At 43.0% G+C, this 17876-nt stretch overlaps 2 protein-coding genes across 3 annotated transcripts in view; both read left to right on the top strand.

Moving 5' to 3' along the window:
* SUSD3 (sushi domain containing 3) overlaps positions 1-5683 on the top strand; it is a 49731-nt gene extending 44048 nt beyond the window's left edge. The window contains exon 5 of the mRNA XM_083727080.1: positions 4957-5683. Within this exon, the coding sequence (XP_083583206.1) occupies positions 4957-5173 (217 nt within the window). The 3' untranslated portion in view covers positions 5174-5683. The remainder of the gene's footprint in view (positions 1-4956) is intronic.
* A 5144-nt stretch (positions 5684-10827) lies between these two features.
* Positions 10828-17876, top strand: part of CARD19 (caspase recruitment domain family member 19) — a 37140-nt gene continuing 30091 nt past the window's right edge. Inside the window, exon 1 of one of the 2 annotated variants that reach the window (XM_083727081.1) lies at positions 10828-10982. In XM_083727081.1, the coding sequence (XP_083583207.1) occupies positions 10967-10982 (16 nt within the window). In that variant the 5' untranslated portion in view covers positions 10828-10966. The remainder of the gene's footprint in view (positions 10983-17876) is intronic. The other variant, XM_083727083.1, reaches the window with a different exon arrangement.

Below are 17876 nucleotides of genomic sequence, written 5' to 3'. Positions count from 1 at the left end.
CCCGGTGTGGCCGGGCCCCACTGCACCCCCCACGCTATGCCACTGGCTCCAGGACCAATTCTAGAGAGTAGCTTTGGGAACTTTTACTCAGCCCCATGGCAATTGTGGTGTGGGGTCTCACAGGGATCCAGCTTGCCCCTCGTTTTATTTATGATAGTTATGAAGCCGTTTGAAGTGATTATCAAGGGACTGGGGATGAAGTGTCATTGGTATGCTGATAACATCCAGCTCCAGCTCCCTTTTCCGTAAGAGTCAGGAGAAGCTGCTCAAGTGCTAAGTCAGAGTTTGGGGTGTCAGTGAATTGGATCAGGGCCAATAAACTGAAGTTGGCTTCTGACAAGATGGAGGTGTTGTAGATCTGGTCTGAGATTTGAATGATCTTCTGGATGGCATTGCATACCCCTGAAGGATCAGGTGCGTAGTCTGGGGTTCTTCCTTGAACCTTGCTGCTGGAGGCTCATGGCTGTGGTGGTGCAGAGCATCTGTTTCCCAGTTTGGCTGCTTTCCTAGTTCTGGCTGTTGAGGGACAGGGATACCTTAGTACAGTAATCCATGTGCCAGAGTTGACTATGACAATGTGATCTTTGTGAGATTGCTTTTGAACAGGGTTCCGAAATTGCAGGTAGTGCAAAATGCAGCTGAGAGATTGCTGATCAGCACAGCTGCATGAAATCATAGAACACTGTGCTTGAAAGATCTGCACGGGCTGCTTGTAGTGGAACCTAATTCAAGGTGCTTGGGTTAAAGCCCCAAACGGCTTGGGATTCCATAATCTAGAGCAGTGTTTCCCAACCTTGTGCCTCCAGATGTTTTTGGCCTACAACTCCCATCATCCCTGACCACTGGTCTTGCTAGCTAGGGATGATGGGAGTTGTAGGCCAAAAACATCTGGAGGCACAAGGTTGGGAAACACTGATCTAGAGGAGCATTTGCCCCTGTGAGTTGCAGGAGAACTTCTTTTGGCTGTGCCATCACCTAGTGAAATCCGGATGATTTGAACTCTGGATATTAATATTATCATTTTATTATTCATTAAATTTATATACCACCCTTCACCCAAATATATCAGGGTGGTTCACAAGATAAAAATGCAGGATAAATGCTCAAAATAAATAGGGCTTTTGGTATACTCTTCCCAAACCCTTTGATTAAGATAAATTTTAGTTATATTACAACCATGAAATTATGTTATAAAATCTTGTTGCAAACATTGTACTCTGTATGCTTTGTCATATTCAAGTCATTATTGTTTCCACAACAGCTGCATTATTCCCACCAAAATGTTGTGCATTGTAACAAGCGAAAATTTCTACCCACCACCTTTCAGAAGAAATTCCCGTGCAAAGCAATTTCCAATGTCAATCAGGAAACAGAAGAGCATACTTGTTGTGTCTTACAGTGCTGAAGTCTTATTACAAGTCCTGTTCGCATTATTATCATTAGGAACAACACAAAGGGGAATTAAGTTGATTCTTCTGAACTCAACTGGTGATCACTTGTCTTTTTCTATCTGTTGTATAATGAATGGAGGGATGCAAACGGAGATCAAAGCTGCACACAACAACAAAATAAGACAGCCTCCCGCTGATCCAGCAAGACAGATCTGCTTATGAATGCAGCCTTCTGCATGCATTTGCTGATATGGGTGTTCATGTGGATTCTCATCAGAACACTAATGAAATGGAGAAATGCATTTTTAAAAACCAAATAGACTTATCAAAGTGTTGAGAAGAATGAACAATGATCTATCAGAGTGGCCAAAGACTGCAAATAATACATCACATACAGCACTTCCACCCTCTTAGTGTCCATGGGCATTTTTTAAGAAATCCTAGCGTTCCTTTTCATACAAGTATCCAAGCTTGCGGTGGTCTATGAAACCATCCTTCTGATAAAGGGATGCCATATTTTATCAAAGTCACCAGGTGTGGCAATATTTCACAATATCCCATACATGCATCTCTCTTTAAAGAGCTGGAATATGAGTCCTTCCAGCCTGCCATTTCATGATCTCTCTCATGTTGCCCCCAAATCTTATCACATGTTCACATTCCCTCTATATGTGCCATTAATCCCATGAGCCTTACACCCCTTCAAGCACAGTGGAGACTTTTCCTTTTTTTACCAGTGGGGATGTGCAACCTGGGCACCAGACATTAATGCACAACTAGTTGCTTATCTCTTCAGCAGAGTCATAGCCCATGATGACAGGGGAGTCTCTTAACCTCTAACAGGTGAAATTGTTACTAGGATTTTATATGCTGATGCAAGTGAAGAATTTGGCCAGGCAATTTCCTTTAGACACTGAGCAGAACCGGGCACTGAGTTAGATGTGCAGAAGTGGCCTTGATTTCAACAGAATGCAAGTGCATATAATATAATGGTACACTGCATTGCGATTGCTATAAAGAGTTGACAGTAAAAGGAACCAATGATATGGCTGAGGGAAACAAGATTTTGCGTGCATGTGGTGGGGTCAAAATTTGTGAAAACACATTCCTATCTCCCTCCTCTCCCACAACTTCCAGTGTCTATACCTGCAGTGGACAAATCATACTGTGTCAGATTGTTGTTATTTGAGTCAATTCGAATTTATCAAGGTTTTCATATCTACTCCTTGGTGGCATTTGCACACTATCTAGCCACATGCAAAGGGCATCGTTTATCCAGATATCATTTGTTTTCTTTGACACTCTCCAAAAGACTCTTCAACACTCTGACATAAAGCTTCAGAGAACACTATCACTCTGGGATCAATTATAGAAGTTGGAAAGCAACTGTAGTGTAAAGAGAACGTAACTTTTTTTTTATAAAAAAAATGCTTCTATCTGGAAGGGTTCTTTCTTTTTAAAAAACACCTCCTGACAGAGGCCTTGATAATAAAAGTAGTTTTTATGTGTCACCTGGTATCTAGCAATCAGATATAAATGCAGAAAGCAACCACACCTTTCCCCTGAAGTAATCTTTATCTTCTTGCCTTCCTTCCTCCCTTGTCATTCTATCACTTTGGCTTTTGACCTGCAACCACTTGTATTATTACCTCAAGAAAATTGAATTCTGTATATGACACAATAGGGGAAGCACGTGCCTTTGACAACATACAGGTTAAAGGAAAATGTTACCTGTAACTGCTTTGGCCTTCCCCCTTCTCCAAAGCTGATTCCTATAAGTCAAAAATTAGGTCAATAAAATTTTGTGTTGGATGTCGGTTTCCAGCGTTTGGTTGGAAAATCTTTATCCTTTGATTTTTCTGTGGCTTCTCAAAGTACTTGCTTTTGAACCGGGTATTTTACAACGTGTTGCCCTTGAACGGCAGTTGTTAAGCAATCTGCACACCTCTACAGTACTTCTTGTTGAAATATATTGATTTCCTCTTTGGCTGTGCTAAGCTAATATGAGAAAAAAGTGGATGTCTCTTCTGAGAAATAGCTTCAGGGATCTCTAATCCAGTAGCCTACACAACACACCTATTATTATTATTATTATTAATAATAATAATAATAATAATAATAAAGACTTGTATTTATCTAGTACAGTCGTATCTTGGTTTTTTTTTTAATAAGATATTTATTAAAGATTTTCTTAATACAATAGAAAAAACAAACAAAATAACATATAACTTTACAATAGCCATATTTTCTTCGCTTCTTTGGACTTCCTCACGTCTCTCGTTCCTGCGTTCCAAGTTTATCAAACTTTACACAGCAGTTTATCACCTTATTTCAATTCTTATTTTATAATTTTCCAATATTGTGTCCTTAATTTTAGATAATTTTACCCAAACCTTAAAAGCTTAATTTTAGCATAATATTTATCCAAAATTTATCTTTTCTTATATTTTCACTTATCTTCATATTCCTTTCAACTAACTTCATGGTGCCATATTATTTATAATCTTGCATCTTTCTTAACACTCATACAATTTGCAATATTTTTGTAAATTTCTTCCAGTCCTCCTCCGCAGCCTCTTCTCCCAGGTCTCAGATTCTGCCAGTCATTTCTGCTAGCTCCATATAGTCTATCAGTTGCATCTTAGTTCATGAACAACTTGGAACTTGAACGCCGCAAACCCAGAAGCAGGTGTTCTGGTTTGCGAACTTTGCCTCAGATCTAGGAAGAGCTCCACAAGGTGGAAATACAAGCTCTAGGAATGTTATAAATAAATGTATACGCAAGCTGGTAAGATCTGCTGTAAACAAAATGAATAAGCAAATTCCTCCCTCCTTTTTTAATTTAAAAAAAGGTTATTTATATATGCTACTACTGTGGCCCATGTTTTGTTAGCCCCAAAATGGAAAACATGCGAGGTCCAAACTAAAGAAAAATGGCAACTTAAGTTGACAGAATATGCACAACTTGCAGACTTAACATATAGAATAAGAGAACAGGAAGAACATACGTTTAAAGAAGATTGGAAAATGTTTATTGAATATATGATAAATAATTGTATACAGCTGAAAACACTGGCAGCATTAAGATAAGTTCAACACAGTGTAAACAAGTTTTGATGGATGCAATAATGGAATACTGAGTGGTATAGTTTTTGTAAAACGTTCAGGGATTTATGATATGTAAAATGAACCATGGAAAAAGAAGAAGGGAAGTCATTGACATCTAAAGGATGTAAAATGAGTATTTTAAATTGTAAAACAGAAAACTTAATTAAAATTATGTATAGATATGATAAGCAAATCTAAACAGTGAGGGAGGTAACCAAACCTCCCAAGGAAGGGACAACTCCCTGTCTTGTGGTACCATACAACAGGCCTTGGTTGGCAGACCTGGGTGAGGCGTGCTATATTTATTGGGTAGTCTAGATTTTTATCTGCTCTGCTATTTATTGACAACTTCTTTACTGCGGTGGCGGGGGGGAGGAGGGGAGAGAAATCCAATGACAATACTATATCAAGGCTATAGTTTCATCTAAATTTTTAAAAGATTTCTTTTCTTTTCCAGCTTCCATGACGAATGGGCTGGAGGCATCACAGAAACCGGCTGTTTTGGAGAAAACGATTTACACAGCAAACCAGCCAAACCCAGCAGTTCACTTGGTAGACAGCTGGGACCGGGGCATAACGTTGCCATACATACCATAAGTACGATACATGTTGTCGAGGTCTATGGGCATGAAAAGGAACCGCAGGGGACAATGGATACTCATTTACCTGGATAGGCAGTCTCATAAACGCAACGAAGGATTTGCTGGACCAAAGCCAAATGTGAATAGAGATACCTGCTGAATGTGCCTTAAAACACTGTATAGAAATGAATCACTGCATTGTTCCCATGTATCAGTTACAATAAATGTCAGAATATCGACAGATTTAACAGATCTGACAAATGTTATTTGAAAATGCATTCTGATTTTTTGTTTTTAGATTAAACACTACATCTCAGAATTTAACAGCAAACCATTTCTGCAATTTGCTTTCCCAAAAAGAAGGTGATCCTATCATGAAAACAAGGAAACACGTATATCCGGTATATGTTTCTGTATCTCTGTTCTTAACAGTTTGTACTTTTGCTGCCTGTGAAGGTTTTTGACAGCAACAAGGACAAATGAACATGACTGCGAATTTATTTTATCCTCTGTTTTTATAAGCATATCAGATAATACATGAAATGTATTTTTTCACAGTAAATATGAGGGGATTATAATAAAGATTTTTAATTAAGAAAAAAATGTCAAATTTAGATGTGATTTCATTGTTCAGATTCTGAGAAAACCTTCCATTTCTAACTTTTATTTTTAGTTTCTCATACCTCAGCTAGCCCATATTAAAGGCATCCGTTTACTTAAAAGATTTCTATCCTGCCTTTCCCACATATGGCTGTCCAAGGCAGCTGGGGACATAGGTGGCACTGTGGTCTAAACCACTGAGCCTCTTGGGCTTTGCTGATCGGAAGGTCGGCGTTTCAAATCCCTGCAACGGGGTGAGCTCCCATTGCTCTGTCCCAGCTCCTGCCAACCTAGCATGTCAGGGAACTGCCATCGGAGCTAGAGGCGGAGGGAAGGCTCCAGAGGGATGCCGGAGAGGGTCCCAGTAGGGAGAGAGGCAGCCCATCTGCTGGGGAAGGAAATCAGCGTAACACCAGTGGAGAAGGGGGGCAGATGGGGGAATCGGAGAGGAGGTTCCAGGACTCTTCACCGGAGACCAGCGGGGAGAGCATGGGTCCTCCGCTGCCCATACCCTCCCTGCGCAGAAGACTTCCGCGCAGAGAGCGTAGGAGGAGACTTGGAGTCAAAAAACTTCTTTGCTGGAAGAAGTTCAAGAAATGCCCACTGACGGATTCTGCCAGCAACTGAGACAGCCACGAAGTGAAAGGCTGTCCAGACAGAAAGGGTTCAACCAGGTAACCTAGCCAGGAGTGGCGGCAACTTACGCACGAGCAACCCCTTAGAACCATTACATAGCAGTTCGAAAACATGCCAGTGCAAGTAGATAAATAAATACTGCTACAGGGGGAAGGTAAACGGTGTTTCCGTGTGCTCTGGTTTCCATCATAGTGTCCCGTTGTGCCAGAAGCGGTTTAGTCATGCTGGCCACATGACCCAGAAAGCTTTTTGTGGACAAACACTGGGTTCCTCGTCCTGAAAGTGAGATGAGCGCCACACCCCATAATTGCCTTTGACTGGGCTTAACCGTCCAGGGGCCCTTTCCTTACCTTTACCAAGGCAGTTGGCATACAATTAAAACAAAACAACAGTTTGAAGGCAAAAATCAAACTAAAACATCAGACGAAAAGCTGCAATTGCTTCAGATAGAATGAAAGCTTATTCCTAAACTCAAACCCTTGAAAGCCTTTGGTGAACAAAAGCTTTCATCAGATGCTCAAAATAATTCAGGCATTATGTTATTTGTGTTCAAATGGACTCATTTAGGGGGCTCAGGGATGCAAATACTGGTATAGACAAAAGTAGGTATTTATTCACACACTGCATAATTAAGCTTTGGAGACATTGCTGGCCACCATCTTGGATGGCTTTAAAAGAGGATTAGACAAATTTGTGAAAGAAGAGATTATCAGTGGCTCCTAACCCTGATGGATATGTTCTCCCTTCACTGCTGGAGGCACTGTACTTCTGAACACCAGTTTCTGGAAACCGCAGAAGGAGAGAGTGCTGCTGTGTTCAGGCTCTGCTTATAGGCTGGAAACCACGGGAGGGGAAGTGTTTGTGATGGGTTTTTGTTCATCGAATGGCTCTTCCACAGGAACTTGAAGACAGAGTGATGAACAGAGAGGGGGAAGCTACAGGGATGCTTATAACATATTATACTTCTAGATGGGAAATTCAAAACAGAAATGACTCGTTGGCTGAACCGATACAGAAAAGGTAAGGTATGGTCCACATGAAGCCCCTTTCATTGGTGGCAGAGGTATTGCTGTGCTGCTGTTTTGCACGAATGAATCGCCGCTCATGGTGCACTGCATACATACTACACGGCATCAGCCTTGCTTATAATGCATGCAAAGGGCACTAAAAAGAAGGAGGGCCTTCAGTCACGTGGGGATCAGGTGGTGCTTGAAAGGACACCGTTAAAAAACCTATGTGCACTGACAGTTAATTCAAGTTAATGGAGAGTGCAATCTCTAACTTGTATGGGGAAGAAAATCCCACCCCAGCTGTTTTTGAGGTTCAGCATCTTCTCCCTTCTGCCTGCAAGTTTATGGGGAGAGTGCCCTTTTCCAATGGGAGTTAATAGAGAAGAGACTAGGCCCCATTAACAACTGGGAGGAGGAGGAGAAGCCCACACTCAATGGCACTTGGGGTAACAGGGTCCTGACTGGAGAGTGTGAGGTTCTCCCTCCCCACCAACTGTTTACGGAAAACCCGTACTACCAGCGCAACCACATTCCCCCCACAATCACAAGTGTAGCTTCACCCAGTTAAAATGGAAGGTTCAGGGGAAAGAGCTTTCAAATTAAGCACAGATATCTACATGGCACTGAGAAGAAGCATTAAACAAAACTGAGGAGGACTGTCCAGTTGTTGAGAGTAAAATGGAACATAAACCTCATACCTACAAATTCACTCCCACCTTCCATCCTCAAAGTTAAAGGTTGAAGATGGGAAGTTGTGGGGGGGGGGGCGCTTTGGTAATGTGTTGCCATGAGCGAGGACAAAACTGGGTGCACCCCACCCCCAACTTTGAGTAGGTACTACTACTACTACTACTACTACTAATTTTATTATATTCTGTGCATGAGAACTGCCCTCACTGCCCTAAATCTGGCTGTGCCGAAATGAGAGTGGTGTAGAACCAGCTCTGCAGGACCAAATCTATGCACACCAATTATAGATTATAGTGTAACTGGCCACTTGTCCACGGGATTCCAGGGGTCTTGACCCCCAACCAGTGTCTGTGCTTCTTTGGAGAACTGAGAATGCAGAGGAGGCTATAGTAGCTTTTAAAAATATGATTTATTCACATATTTACACCTGAATCTAAATGGAGGGAGTCCAGATCTTACTACATGGTCATCTCAAGAGGGGCTTGTTCCCCACAGCAGTGCAGCAGGTGGAGTCCAAGGCTTCTCTCTCCCTACTTGCCTTCAGCCAGCCTGCCAAAATGGTTCTGGGCTTCTCTCAGCTATCCCAAGTTTTCTGCCAAAGGCCCCAAACTCTTCCTATGACGTCATGCCCAGTTACCCTGGCAACCTTCCAAATCCTGTCTCTGTTTACACTTCAGGGCGGGCGGGGGGGGGGGAGGACAGTTCTCTTGAATTGCCAATGGCCCTCAATAACCTGTATTGTTTTCTTAATGGTTCTAGCTTGGACAGGTCACTCTGCATAGGCTCTGCATAGCCCAGGAATTCCTCTGCAGCTAGAATTTCTCCCATCTTGTCCCAAATGGTCAAAATCTTACCATTTATTAATTTCTTGGGTTTAGGTGGATCCCATCCTCCCCCAAACCTATAACAATAGCAGTAATAGTGACCAGCTGGTTCACATGGAAAGCCATAGTAGTAGAACGATGCAAGTCACCATAAAAGTTATCATAAAAGTAGGATGAAAAAACCCAGAATGAAGGTGGCAGGAGTCGCAATATTGCTACAGGTTTGGGGCATGTGTTGTGTGCCTTGTGAGTGGGCAAGAAATGGCTGGAGCAAGAGATAAGGACTAATGTGAAGCAATAGGTGTGTATACAGAAGTGACAATATTAGAACACTGTAATTTATTTAAACAATCTGGTACTATTAACTGCAGAGTTACAGCTATAGAAATAACCTGCACTCAGATCATTTCGCGATGCGAATATGCTTTGTTTGTGACAGCTATCCCCTCCGGGACTTGCTTTATTGCTCATGTAAAAATTACTTATCATCATAAAAAAGTGCATGAGAAAGATGAGAGCAGTCGAGAGTATTAAGCCAACACATAAAGAGAACCCGTTCATTAAATTACCGGTAACCTCTTCCAGTGTTTACCATCTAATGAACTTCGGCAGGCAGCTCTTGTGGGTTCACTTTTGCAGTGGCAGCACAAAAGAGCATTCAGTCCTGGACAAGCCATCCTTCCAGGGAAGTCCCCACCTCTGAGCTCCCACTACACAATCTGTACAAGATGTTACTGGCTTTCTGTTGGTCCTAGCAGGACGAGCCAAGCCGCTTCCAACAGGAGCCCAAATAAGTCCATAAAGGCACTGAAAGAATGGGGACTTCTAGAATGAGGACTTCCACTGGCCCACCTTCAACACCACTAGTGCTCTCTGGCCAGATTCTTGGGGGGTGGTGCAACGGGTTCGACCCTTGGGATACATTCCAACTCTACAATCTTTGATTCTGTAGGGCAAAGGCCTCCAGGGTACGGTTAGGCTACCTAGGTACCTTTTACCCTGGGTGGCCCATTATTGTCTAAGGTAGTTCTGGTTTGTATGCATTTATGGGTTAATCGGACACTGTGGTTTTACCAGACCTACAAAGGGGTACTATCATACCAGAGGTCTGATGCTAGACCTAATTAGGTTGTGGGCCAGAGCCTTCCCACCATATGAACTTGCATATGGGTAAACCTGATTTCTGAAGCAAGAAGTGTACTTTTTCAAGATAAGATGCTTAGACCTTCCCAGTGGCGCAGTGGATCAGGGCATCTGGCTGTTAACCAGAAGGTTGGTGTTTGAGCCTGTGGGCAGGATTCGTGTACCTACCAACTTTAAGATTCTGTGTCTATGAGTCATGGCTGAGATATTCTGAGAAGAGATGTTTCTTCCTGCATGAGAAAAAAGCAACAAGCTCAATAATATGGTGCTTGCCACCTTCATTTTTTAAAAGTATTAAATATATAGGTTTTTTATTTTTTTTAAAACTGCTGCAGTTATTAATTTGGGGCAACTTTTAGGTTGATTGATAGTTTTACAACTGATTAATCTGTTATATTAAACATTGTACTCCTGCTATTTAGATGCCTGGGAACTATGCCATGGGAAATTTGTAAAAAGGTTTCACAGTCGTTTTTTAAAACGTTTCTGCCAGGAACAAAACTTCTGTGGGAAGTATGCAATGTTTTGTTACAATGTGTGCCAGTACACCTGTTGGCACATCCCATTTTAAGCACTTAAGGCAGCTTTTGCAGAAGCAATTGTTGGAACAGGCTGGAGAAGTTCAATAGAAGCGATTGTGTGCGTACATATTTAATAGCTTTGCTCAAGTGTTTTTAAAACTGCAAAAGCCTCACTGCTTGATATTAAAGGACAAATGTGATCAGGTCACAGTGACCCTTTTCTTCCGTTGTGAACCGTTTACAGCGTCGGCATCCATTTATTTTCCAAGGGCGGAATGAAGACCTCTGCTGGCCAAAGCCTTAATGTGGCTCTCAGATTTTACTTTCGCTTTTCGCCCTCCCGAAGGCGTCACTGAACTTCCGTTCCTGACAGCAACTTCAGTAAGGGGACAGATTTTCAACTTGGCCGATTTCATGGATTTATTTCAGCCATAGCAGGAAAAGCTGCCAAACCCATGGACAATGCTCTTCAGAAAATGTAAGTCATAGTGAATTATTTTTCCTAAAGCTTATGTTCATAAAGAGGTGGGATTTTTAAAAAGACAAGACAAAAAGCCTTGCTTTGAAAACAAGAGCAGCTGTAAGTGACTTGGGGGGGGGGGGGGGGGAGTGCCTGCCTGCAAATCTGATTCACCCAGACTTGGTCCCTTTTGTGTGAATGTCTTTTGCATTCTTATTGCTGGGAAATGTCATTCTTCCTGTTCATTATCTTTAACAAAGAATCTGTCCGTACAGCGATGATAGGAAAATAGTAGTCATATGGTCTGCTAACCCTTTTCAACTGAAAATAATATTTTGGGACTTGTTCTTCAGTATAAAGCTTTCTGCTTTTGTTTTCTACACCTGGCAACATAATATTTTAGTATATATTTAGCACATCATAAGGACATGCAATGAAACATTATGCTTGAAGGGAAAGGTTTCCACACTGATAATTTTATTTGCGGATCAAAAATAGTCGCACATTCTTCCAGAATTGCTATTGTGACCAATATTATCATGCGATGGCTGTGGGCTTGCTTTCAAAATTATTTAGATTAGTGTTTTCCTTCTAGCTTGGAAGTACAATTGTACCTCCCCCCCAAAAAAAGCACTTTCCCGGACCTTTCTGTAAAATGGAGGATTTATTGGGGGGGGGGGCACACACAGTTCCTTAGCAATGGCAAACTTTAAGGGTCCTCTTACATAATCTGCCATACCAAGGCTGCTTCAGATGTTGCTCTTGGTTTCTATCAGTTCACCAGGACATGGATTGACATGATTAGTTTGCAACAACTCCTTGGTTGCTAGTATAATGATGGCCAACATTGGCTACTAAATGGGGTCCCTTGAGGGTTTGTATTGCCTTGCTTCTAGACCTTTTGACAATACATCTGGGTTGCAGAACTAGCAGTAGCATCACATTGTACTGCTTCCATCCCCCAGCCAAAGCATTTTCACCAGTAGACAAAAACTCAAAAATCTATGAACCACTCTCCCAACAATACTTTCCCATTGTTTCTCCTCATCCCCGCTGGTGTATCAGAGACAGTGAGAGCTCAGCATGAGGACTGCATAAGCCATAAGGCAACGCCCTACCATGTTGATCTAAGAATGCCTGTGAAATGCAGGCACAACAGAGGGTTATTTGTTTCTAAGGGTGTTGCCCGGGTTAATATCTAATGCAACTCCAATTGCCATTTCAATTTGTGAACTCCACCCAACTCATTCTATCCGAAACAACAAGCCTGGCATTGTTCCCATGGCCAGTTACGCCAAAGTGAGGAGAGCTTCCGATTAGTTCAGGCTCTGATCTTTACCTATATTTCCTTTCATTTTATGCATATTAAAAAATGATTCATGATTGAAATAAGGGCAGCGTTCCTCACCCTTGTGCCCTCCTGATGCTTTGGCTGTGGCTGATGGGAGGATGGTGGTTCAAATCATGTGTAGCAACCATGGTTATCCAGGGGTTAGTTATAAACTTAGCACAAAATGGACCGATTATTTTAATGCGCAACAATTCAAGCATCACGCTGGGAATGAGTATGAAAACATTGCCGGTGTGATGTAATTGTCCGTGTTGTGTTTGGGCATGGCAACCCAATATTCAAATCACAACTCTGAGCCAGCTCAGGAACATTCAGAGTTCTCTGCCAAGAACAATTGAGGTGTAAAAGAAGAGAAGTACATCTCTAAACATTTGGGGACATGGGCATAGCCAAGGGGGGGCAGGGGGCAGCTGCCTCCCCATCATGTAAAACAATAGAAATACTTAACTGACCAATCCCCTTGATTCTGCCCCCACCCCCAAAGTCCAGCCGCCCCTAACAAAAATCCTGGCTATGCCCATGCTTGGGTACATACACCTGGCAGTCATAAGCTGAAAAGCTGTTTGGCTTGGCAAAGAAACACAGGTCTGACTACCTGCTCAGTACGGTTTTTAACATATCAAGAGTTGTATCCAAAGTAGCACAAGTTTGTCCCATCCATTCAAATATTTCTGCCTGCACTATGGGACTTTCCCCCTCTCCTCCCTCTATGTGCCTCCTAATCAGTTCTAGGGGTTTTTGCCAACCTTCCGGAGCAGATTTGGGAAGGACACAGAGTGTACACAGAGGGAGATGATGAGTCCAGCTGTGCAAGCAGAAATCCTTGTAGTGATGGGGTGTTAGTTTGATACTGCCCTGACATTTTAATATCTTAATTATATGTACAAAAATTTGTTGTGCCCTAATGAAGATCCCTTAGAGTGCAAAGCATGTATAGCTCCAGTTATATGAGGATTTTTGAATACAAATGGCCTGGGTGACACGTATGTGGTTTGGCCCCCAAAGTGGCTGCTGGGCCTTCAATAGCTTCTGCTGCACATCCTAATGGTTTAGGGCTCTCAGAAGCTTACAACCTCTGAGGATTTCTCAGATGAAAGGACTCACACCAAGGTGGTTCATTTGGTTAGTGTATGCAGAGGACTCATTTTGAAGAATGAAGATGAGCAAATGTTAATCATTTCTTACCAAGTTATGCATCCCTCATTATCACAAATCGCTTTCCAACCCTGAGACAAATATGTTGCACTCCCTAGCAGACTTATAGAAAAATTCTTTGCTCAGAGGAAAGTCCCACTGAATTCCATTGGGCTTACTCCCAGATGAGAAGATATAGATGCCTAGTTTCTTAAGAAACAGCCAATTTTATTACCCTAAGGTCTGAGCTGTAGATTGTCAATCATGTCAGCAACAGGTCAATTTTATGCAGTTAAAATAATATTTAGTTTCATATTTAATGTTGATCTAATTATGACAGTGCTAATCAGATGCCCAGGATGGGAAATTAGGGTGTTGGATCAGTGTGATTTCTGCTTTCAATCTTAGATCTGTGTTTAGCCACTGTTGCCTATGGGGCACTGCCCCAATGATACATGCATGAATATTTTTTGCAGACAGTGGAGTCTTGTGGGTTTGCCTATGATCACAGCCTATACCGTTTAGCAATAACCAAATAATGCATACACAACACTTTTGCATATACGCCATAATCCATACGGATTTATTTATTTTACAAACTTATATTTTTAAGTTTCTGTTTTTATCTGCATTTTTGCGAACTTTATTTGTGGGTCTCTAAAGCAGTGTTTCCCAACCTTTTTTGGGCAAAGGCACACTTGTTTCATGAAAAAAATCTCGAGGCACACCACCATTAGAAAATGTTTAAAAAATTAACTCTGTGCCTATATTGACTATATATAAAGTAACTCTCTTTAATAGGAATCAAATAAACACAAATAAAGTATTTTATAATTACTTTATTATGAAATAGTAAGTAAACAGAAATATGAAAAATTATAAAATACTTTATTCAGTGAACCTGTGAGGGCCCGCCCTTTGCGGCAGCCGATTGGCTGCCGCCGTGGGCAGTGAATATTAATGATGTATCATTTTTGTGCTTCATGCTGTGGCCACAGACATGTGATCTGATGGTGAATTTTGGGTGACCCAATGCAAAAATCCTGAGAATCCCTGTGGATCCATGTTTTGTAACCACGTTTTTGCACCATTGCAGCCCCAGGCAACAGTGGGTGTGTGATTTTGGGGGGGCAGGCTGTAGCCATGGACATGCTATGTGATCTGATGGTGAATTTGGGGTGACCCAATGCAAAGATCCTGAGGATCCATGTGGATCCATGTTTTGTAACCACATTTTTGCACCACTGCAGCCCCAGGCAACAGTGGGTGCGTGATTTTTGGAGGGCAGGCTGTAGCCATGGACATGCTATGTGATCTGTTGGTGAATTTGGGGTGACCCAATGCAAAGATCCTGAGGATCCATGTGGATCCATGCTTTTAAACCACATTTTAAGTGGGGAGGGAAGGAAAAACACAGAACGGACAAGGAGCACGAGAGGGGTGTGCAGAGAAGCAGCTGGCTAAGAATGCAGGAGAGGGGTATAACGGGGAGGGAGGAAAGGAAGGCAAAAGTTTTCCCTCACCTACTCACCCAAGCCAGCCAGCTCGCAAGCTCTCTCTCTCTCTCCCCCTCCTGCCTGCTTGCCTGGAGGGGAGGGGCTTTCCCTGCTCTTTGTTCCGTTTGAGCAAGCACAGCAAGGAAACAGAGGCGGGTGGGCAGTAAGACCCTGAGGCAAGTGCGGCTTGTGCTTGCTCAGCAGCTTCTTCACGGTGCTCCGCGGAACGGTGTTCTTCATCCCGCCGCCGGCGGCTCCCTCTCTTTCCTCTCAAGCAGAGCGGCCTTCCTGCTCCAGCCGCGCCTGCGCCTGAGGAGTTTCGAATCTGCCGCCGCGCGCAGGGTGACGTCACGGCCGCCGCCGGGCCAATCCGCCTGCTCGGCCCCGCCTCCCTTCTTCTCGCCTCCCTCACGAGAGGAAGCGCCTCCCTCGCGCACGGCGGATGCAGCCTGAGCAGAGTCCCCTCTCGCTTAGAGCAGTGTTTCCCAAGCGGCACACGAGGCAACGTCTCGCGGCACACTAGTGTGCCGCGGAACACCGGTTGGGAAACACTGCTCTAAAGAGACACTGTGGTGAGGGACTTCCGGAGGTGGCGCAAAACGGCAATGGCGGTCCTCTTTACTCTGTGAAGAGGGGCTCCGCGAAAAAGGGTCGTCCGCTGCGGCAAAGCGGAGACCCATCAAGAAAAACCACAGGCAGAGCGAGCCTGTGGCCGTGGGACTCGGCGGGCGCCAAAAGCCCCCCCAGAAACGAAGAAGGAGCCCCGTAAGGGGCTCCGGAACGCGAAAGGGGGAGCGGCGCTGTGAGTTCATCGCTCTTTTCGTGGATGCAAAGCCGCGCTGCTGCTGCTGATGAGCGCCGACCTTTCTTCTTGAAAACATCGAAATTGGCTGTAACATACCCGTGAGTAAGGGGAGCTAAACATCGGATTAAAATTTGGGAATTTGGTTGAAATTCGGCTGAAAACGGGAGGCGAGTAACAGGAAGTCCGTCTCCCGATCTTGCTAACCAGATCAAAGCAACCGTTCAGAAGAGCGCTGAAGCGCTTAAAAGGGACTGTAAAAGCAAAACGAGGGTGTATCTGATAGACTTTGTAGTGAAAAGACAAGCAGGAAATCTTTGTAAAATCTGTGGACTTTATTCTTGGAACCTTCTTCCTAATTTTGAGCTATGCGGAGTTAAAAGGGACAACCCAGCTGTCGGGCTGTCAGTGTGCAAAAGAGAACTGTCAAACTGCTGATACTGTTATTGGAGTTTAAACTGATACATAGACTGAGACACTAACGTTTAAACATTGTTGCTGGGACCTTTCTTGACACCTTGTGGCTTTTTTTCAAGAAAAAGAAAGCCCGGGGAACCTTCCTTTTGTGCTCTGGAACTACCAAAGATTTAACATAGGGAACATAAGAACTTCAATGGCGGATAAGAGTTCTCTCCTTCCTTGAAACTTTGAAATACCCCCACATAGAGGATTGTGGAGACATAGAGGCCTGGGAACTGTACTTTATTGTGATTCTCTGTGGTTAAATTGTTTACACTCTGGACTTGTTTGACTTATGGAACAAAAGAAAATTTGACCTTGAACAGAGGCAGGTGTGGAATGAGTGGCTCAGGGAGAACAAGAGCAGCTAAAGCTAAAGAAAAAGAAAAGAAACCAGTGCAACTTGTTCAAACAACCCTATCTCATCAACGAAGATCATCCGTCCCAACTGTGCTGACAGCACAGGAGGTGGAAGTTGAAGAGCCTGCTGCAGAAGATATGGCAACTGGAGGATCTGAAATAGTCCTGAAACAAATTTTGGAACAACTGGCAATTTTAAATCAAAAAGTGGACAATCAATCATCAAAAATTGACCAAGCTACATCCTCTATTAGTAAATTATCTGAGCAGGTTTCCCAGCACACTCAGGCAATTGAAAAATTGCAAGGGGCAATGACTGAAAACTATAAACTTGCTGTGGAAGCCAGTCAAAAAGCAGAACAGGCGAACAAAAAGGTTGATGAGATTAAGGGGGAAGTAAGGCCTCTGAAAAGACAGGTAGGGGAACAACAAGCCTACCTGTCATTGGTTGAATTGAAAAGTAAGGAAAATAATCTCAGGTTAAGGGCCATCCCAGAACTGGAGGAAGGAAATTTACAGGGATTTCTAACACTTTTGTTCTCCAAATTCTGGGGGATTGAGGAAGACAAGGATTTCAAAATTGTGACGGCTTTTAGACTGGGAAAATTGATAAAGAAGGATAAGTCCAGAGACTGTTTGGTTATTCTGAGATGAAGAGAGGAAAGAGACAAGATACTAGGCCTACATTTTAAAAAATCTTTGGAGATAGAAGGTAAAAAGGCTGAAATTTACAGAGACATACCCAAACATCTTTTGGATCTTAGGACCACTTATACAGATTTGACCAAACTGTTGAGATACAACACAATCCCTTATAGGTGGGAGTTTCCGCAAGGACTATCATTTACCTACAAAGGAAGGAAAGTAAGAATTAAAACACCTGAGGACCAACAGAAGTTCTTACACGACCACGAGGAGGACCTCCAGAAAGGAGCCGCAGCTTCTTGGCCACCACCACCACCGGGACCATCTCCAAAGCCTACACCGTCTGGATCTGGACCAGCATTACCACCTCCGGGATCGGAGGGAAACCTAGACACCCCACTGTAGACCCACCAATTAGACCAGGATGTCGCTGCAGCTTCTCAGTTGGAATATAAATGGCGGAAACTCTCCGGAAAAAAGAAGAAAAGTATTTCATATTTTGAAAAAAGAACAATTGGACATTATTTGCCTGCAAGAAACGCATGTGACAAGGCTCCACAGAAAAGTGCTAATTAATAAAAGATTAGGCCAAGAATTTATTTCTTCAGATAAAGTTAAGAAAAGAGGAGTGGTGATATATGCAAAGGAGAGCCTGTCACCGAAAT

Source organism: Podarcis gaigeae (genome assembly GCF_964106915.1).
Source record: "Podarcis gaigeae genome assembly, chromosome: 2".
Classification (NCBI taxonomy): domain Eukaryota; kingdom Metazoa; phylum Chordata; class Lepidosauria; order Squamata; family Lacertidae; genus Podarcis; species Podarcis gaigeae.
Note: the sequence above shows the minus strand (reverse complement) of the source record. Positions and strands in the feature narration are given on the sequence as shown.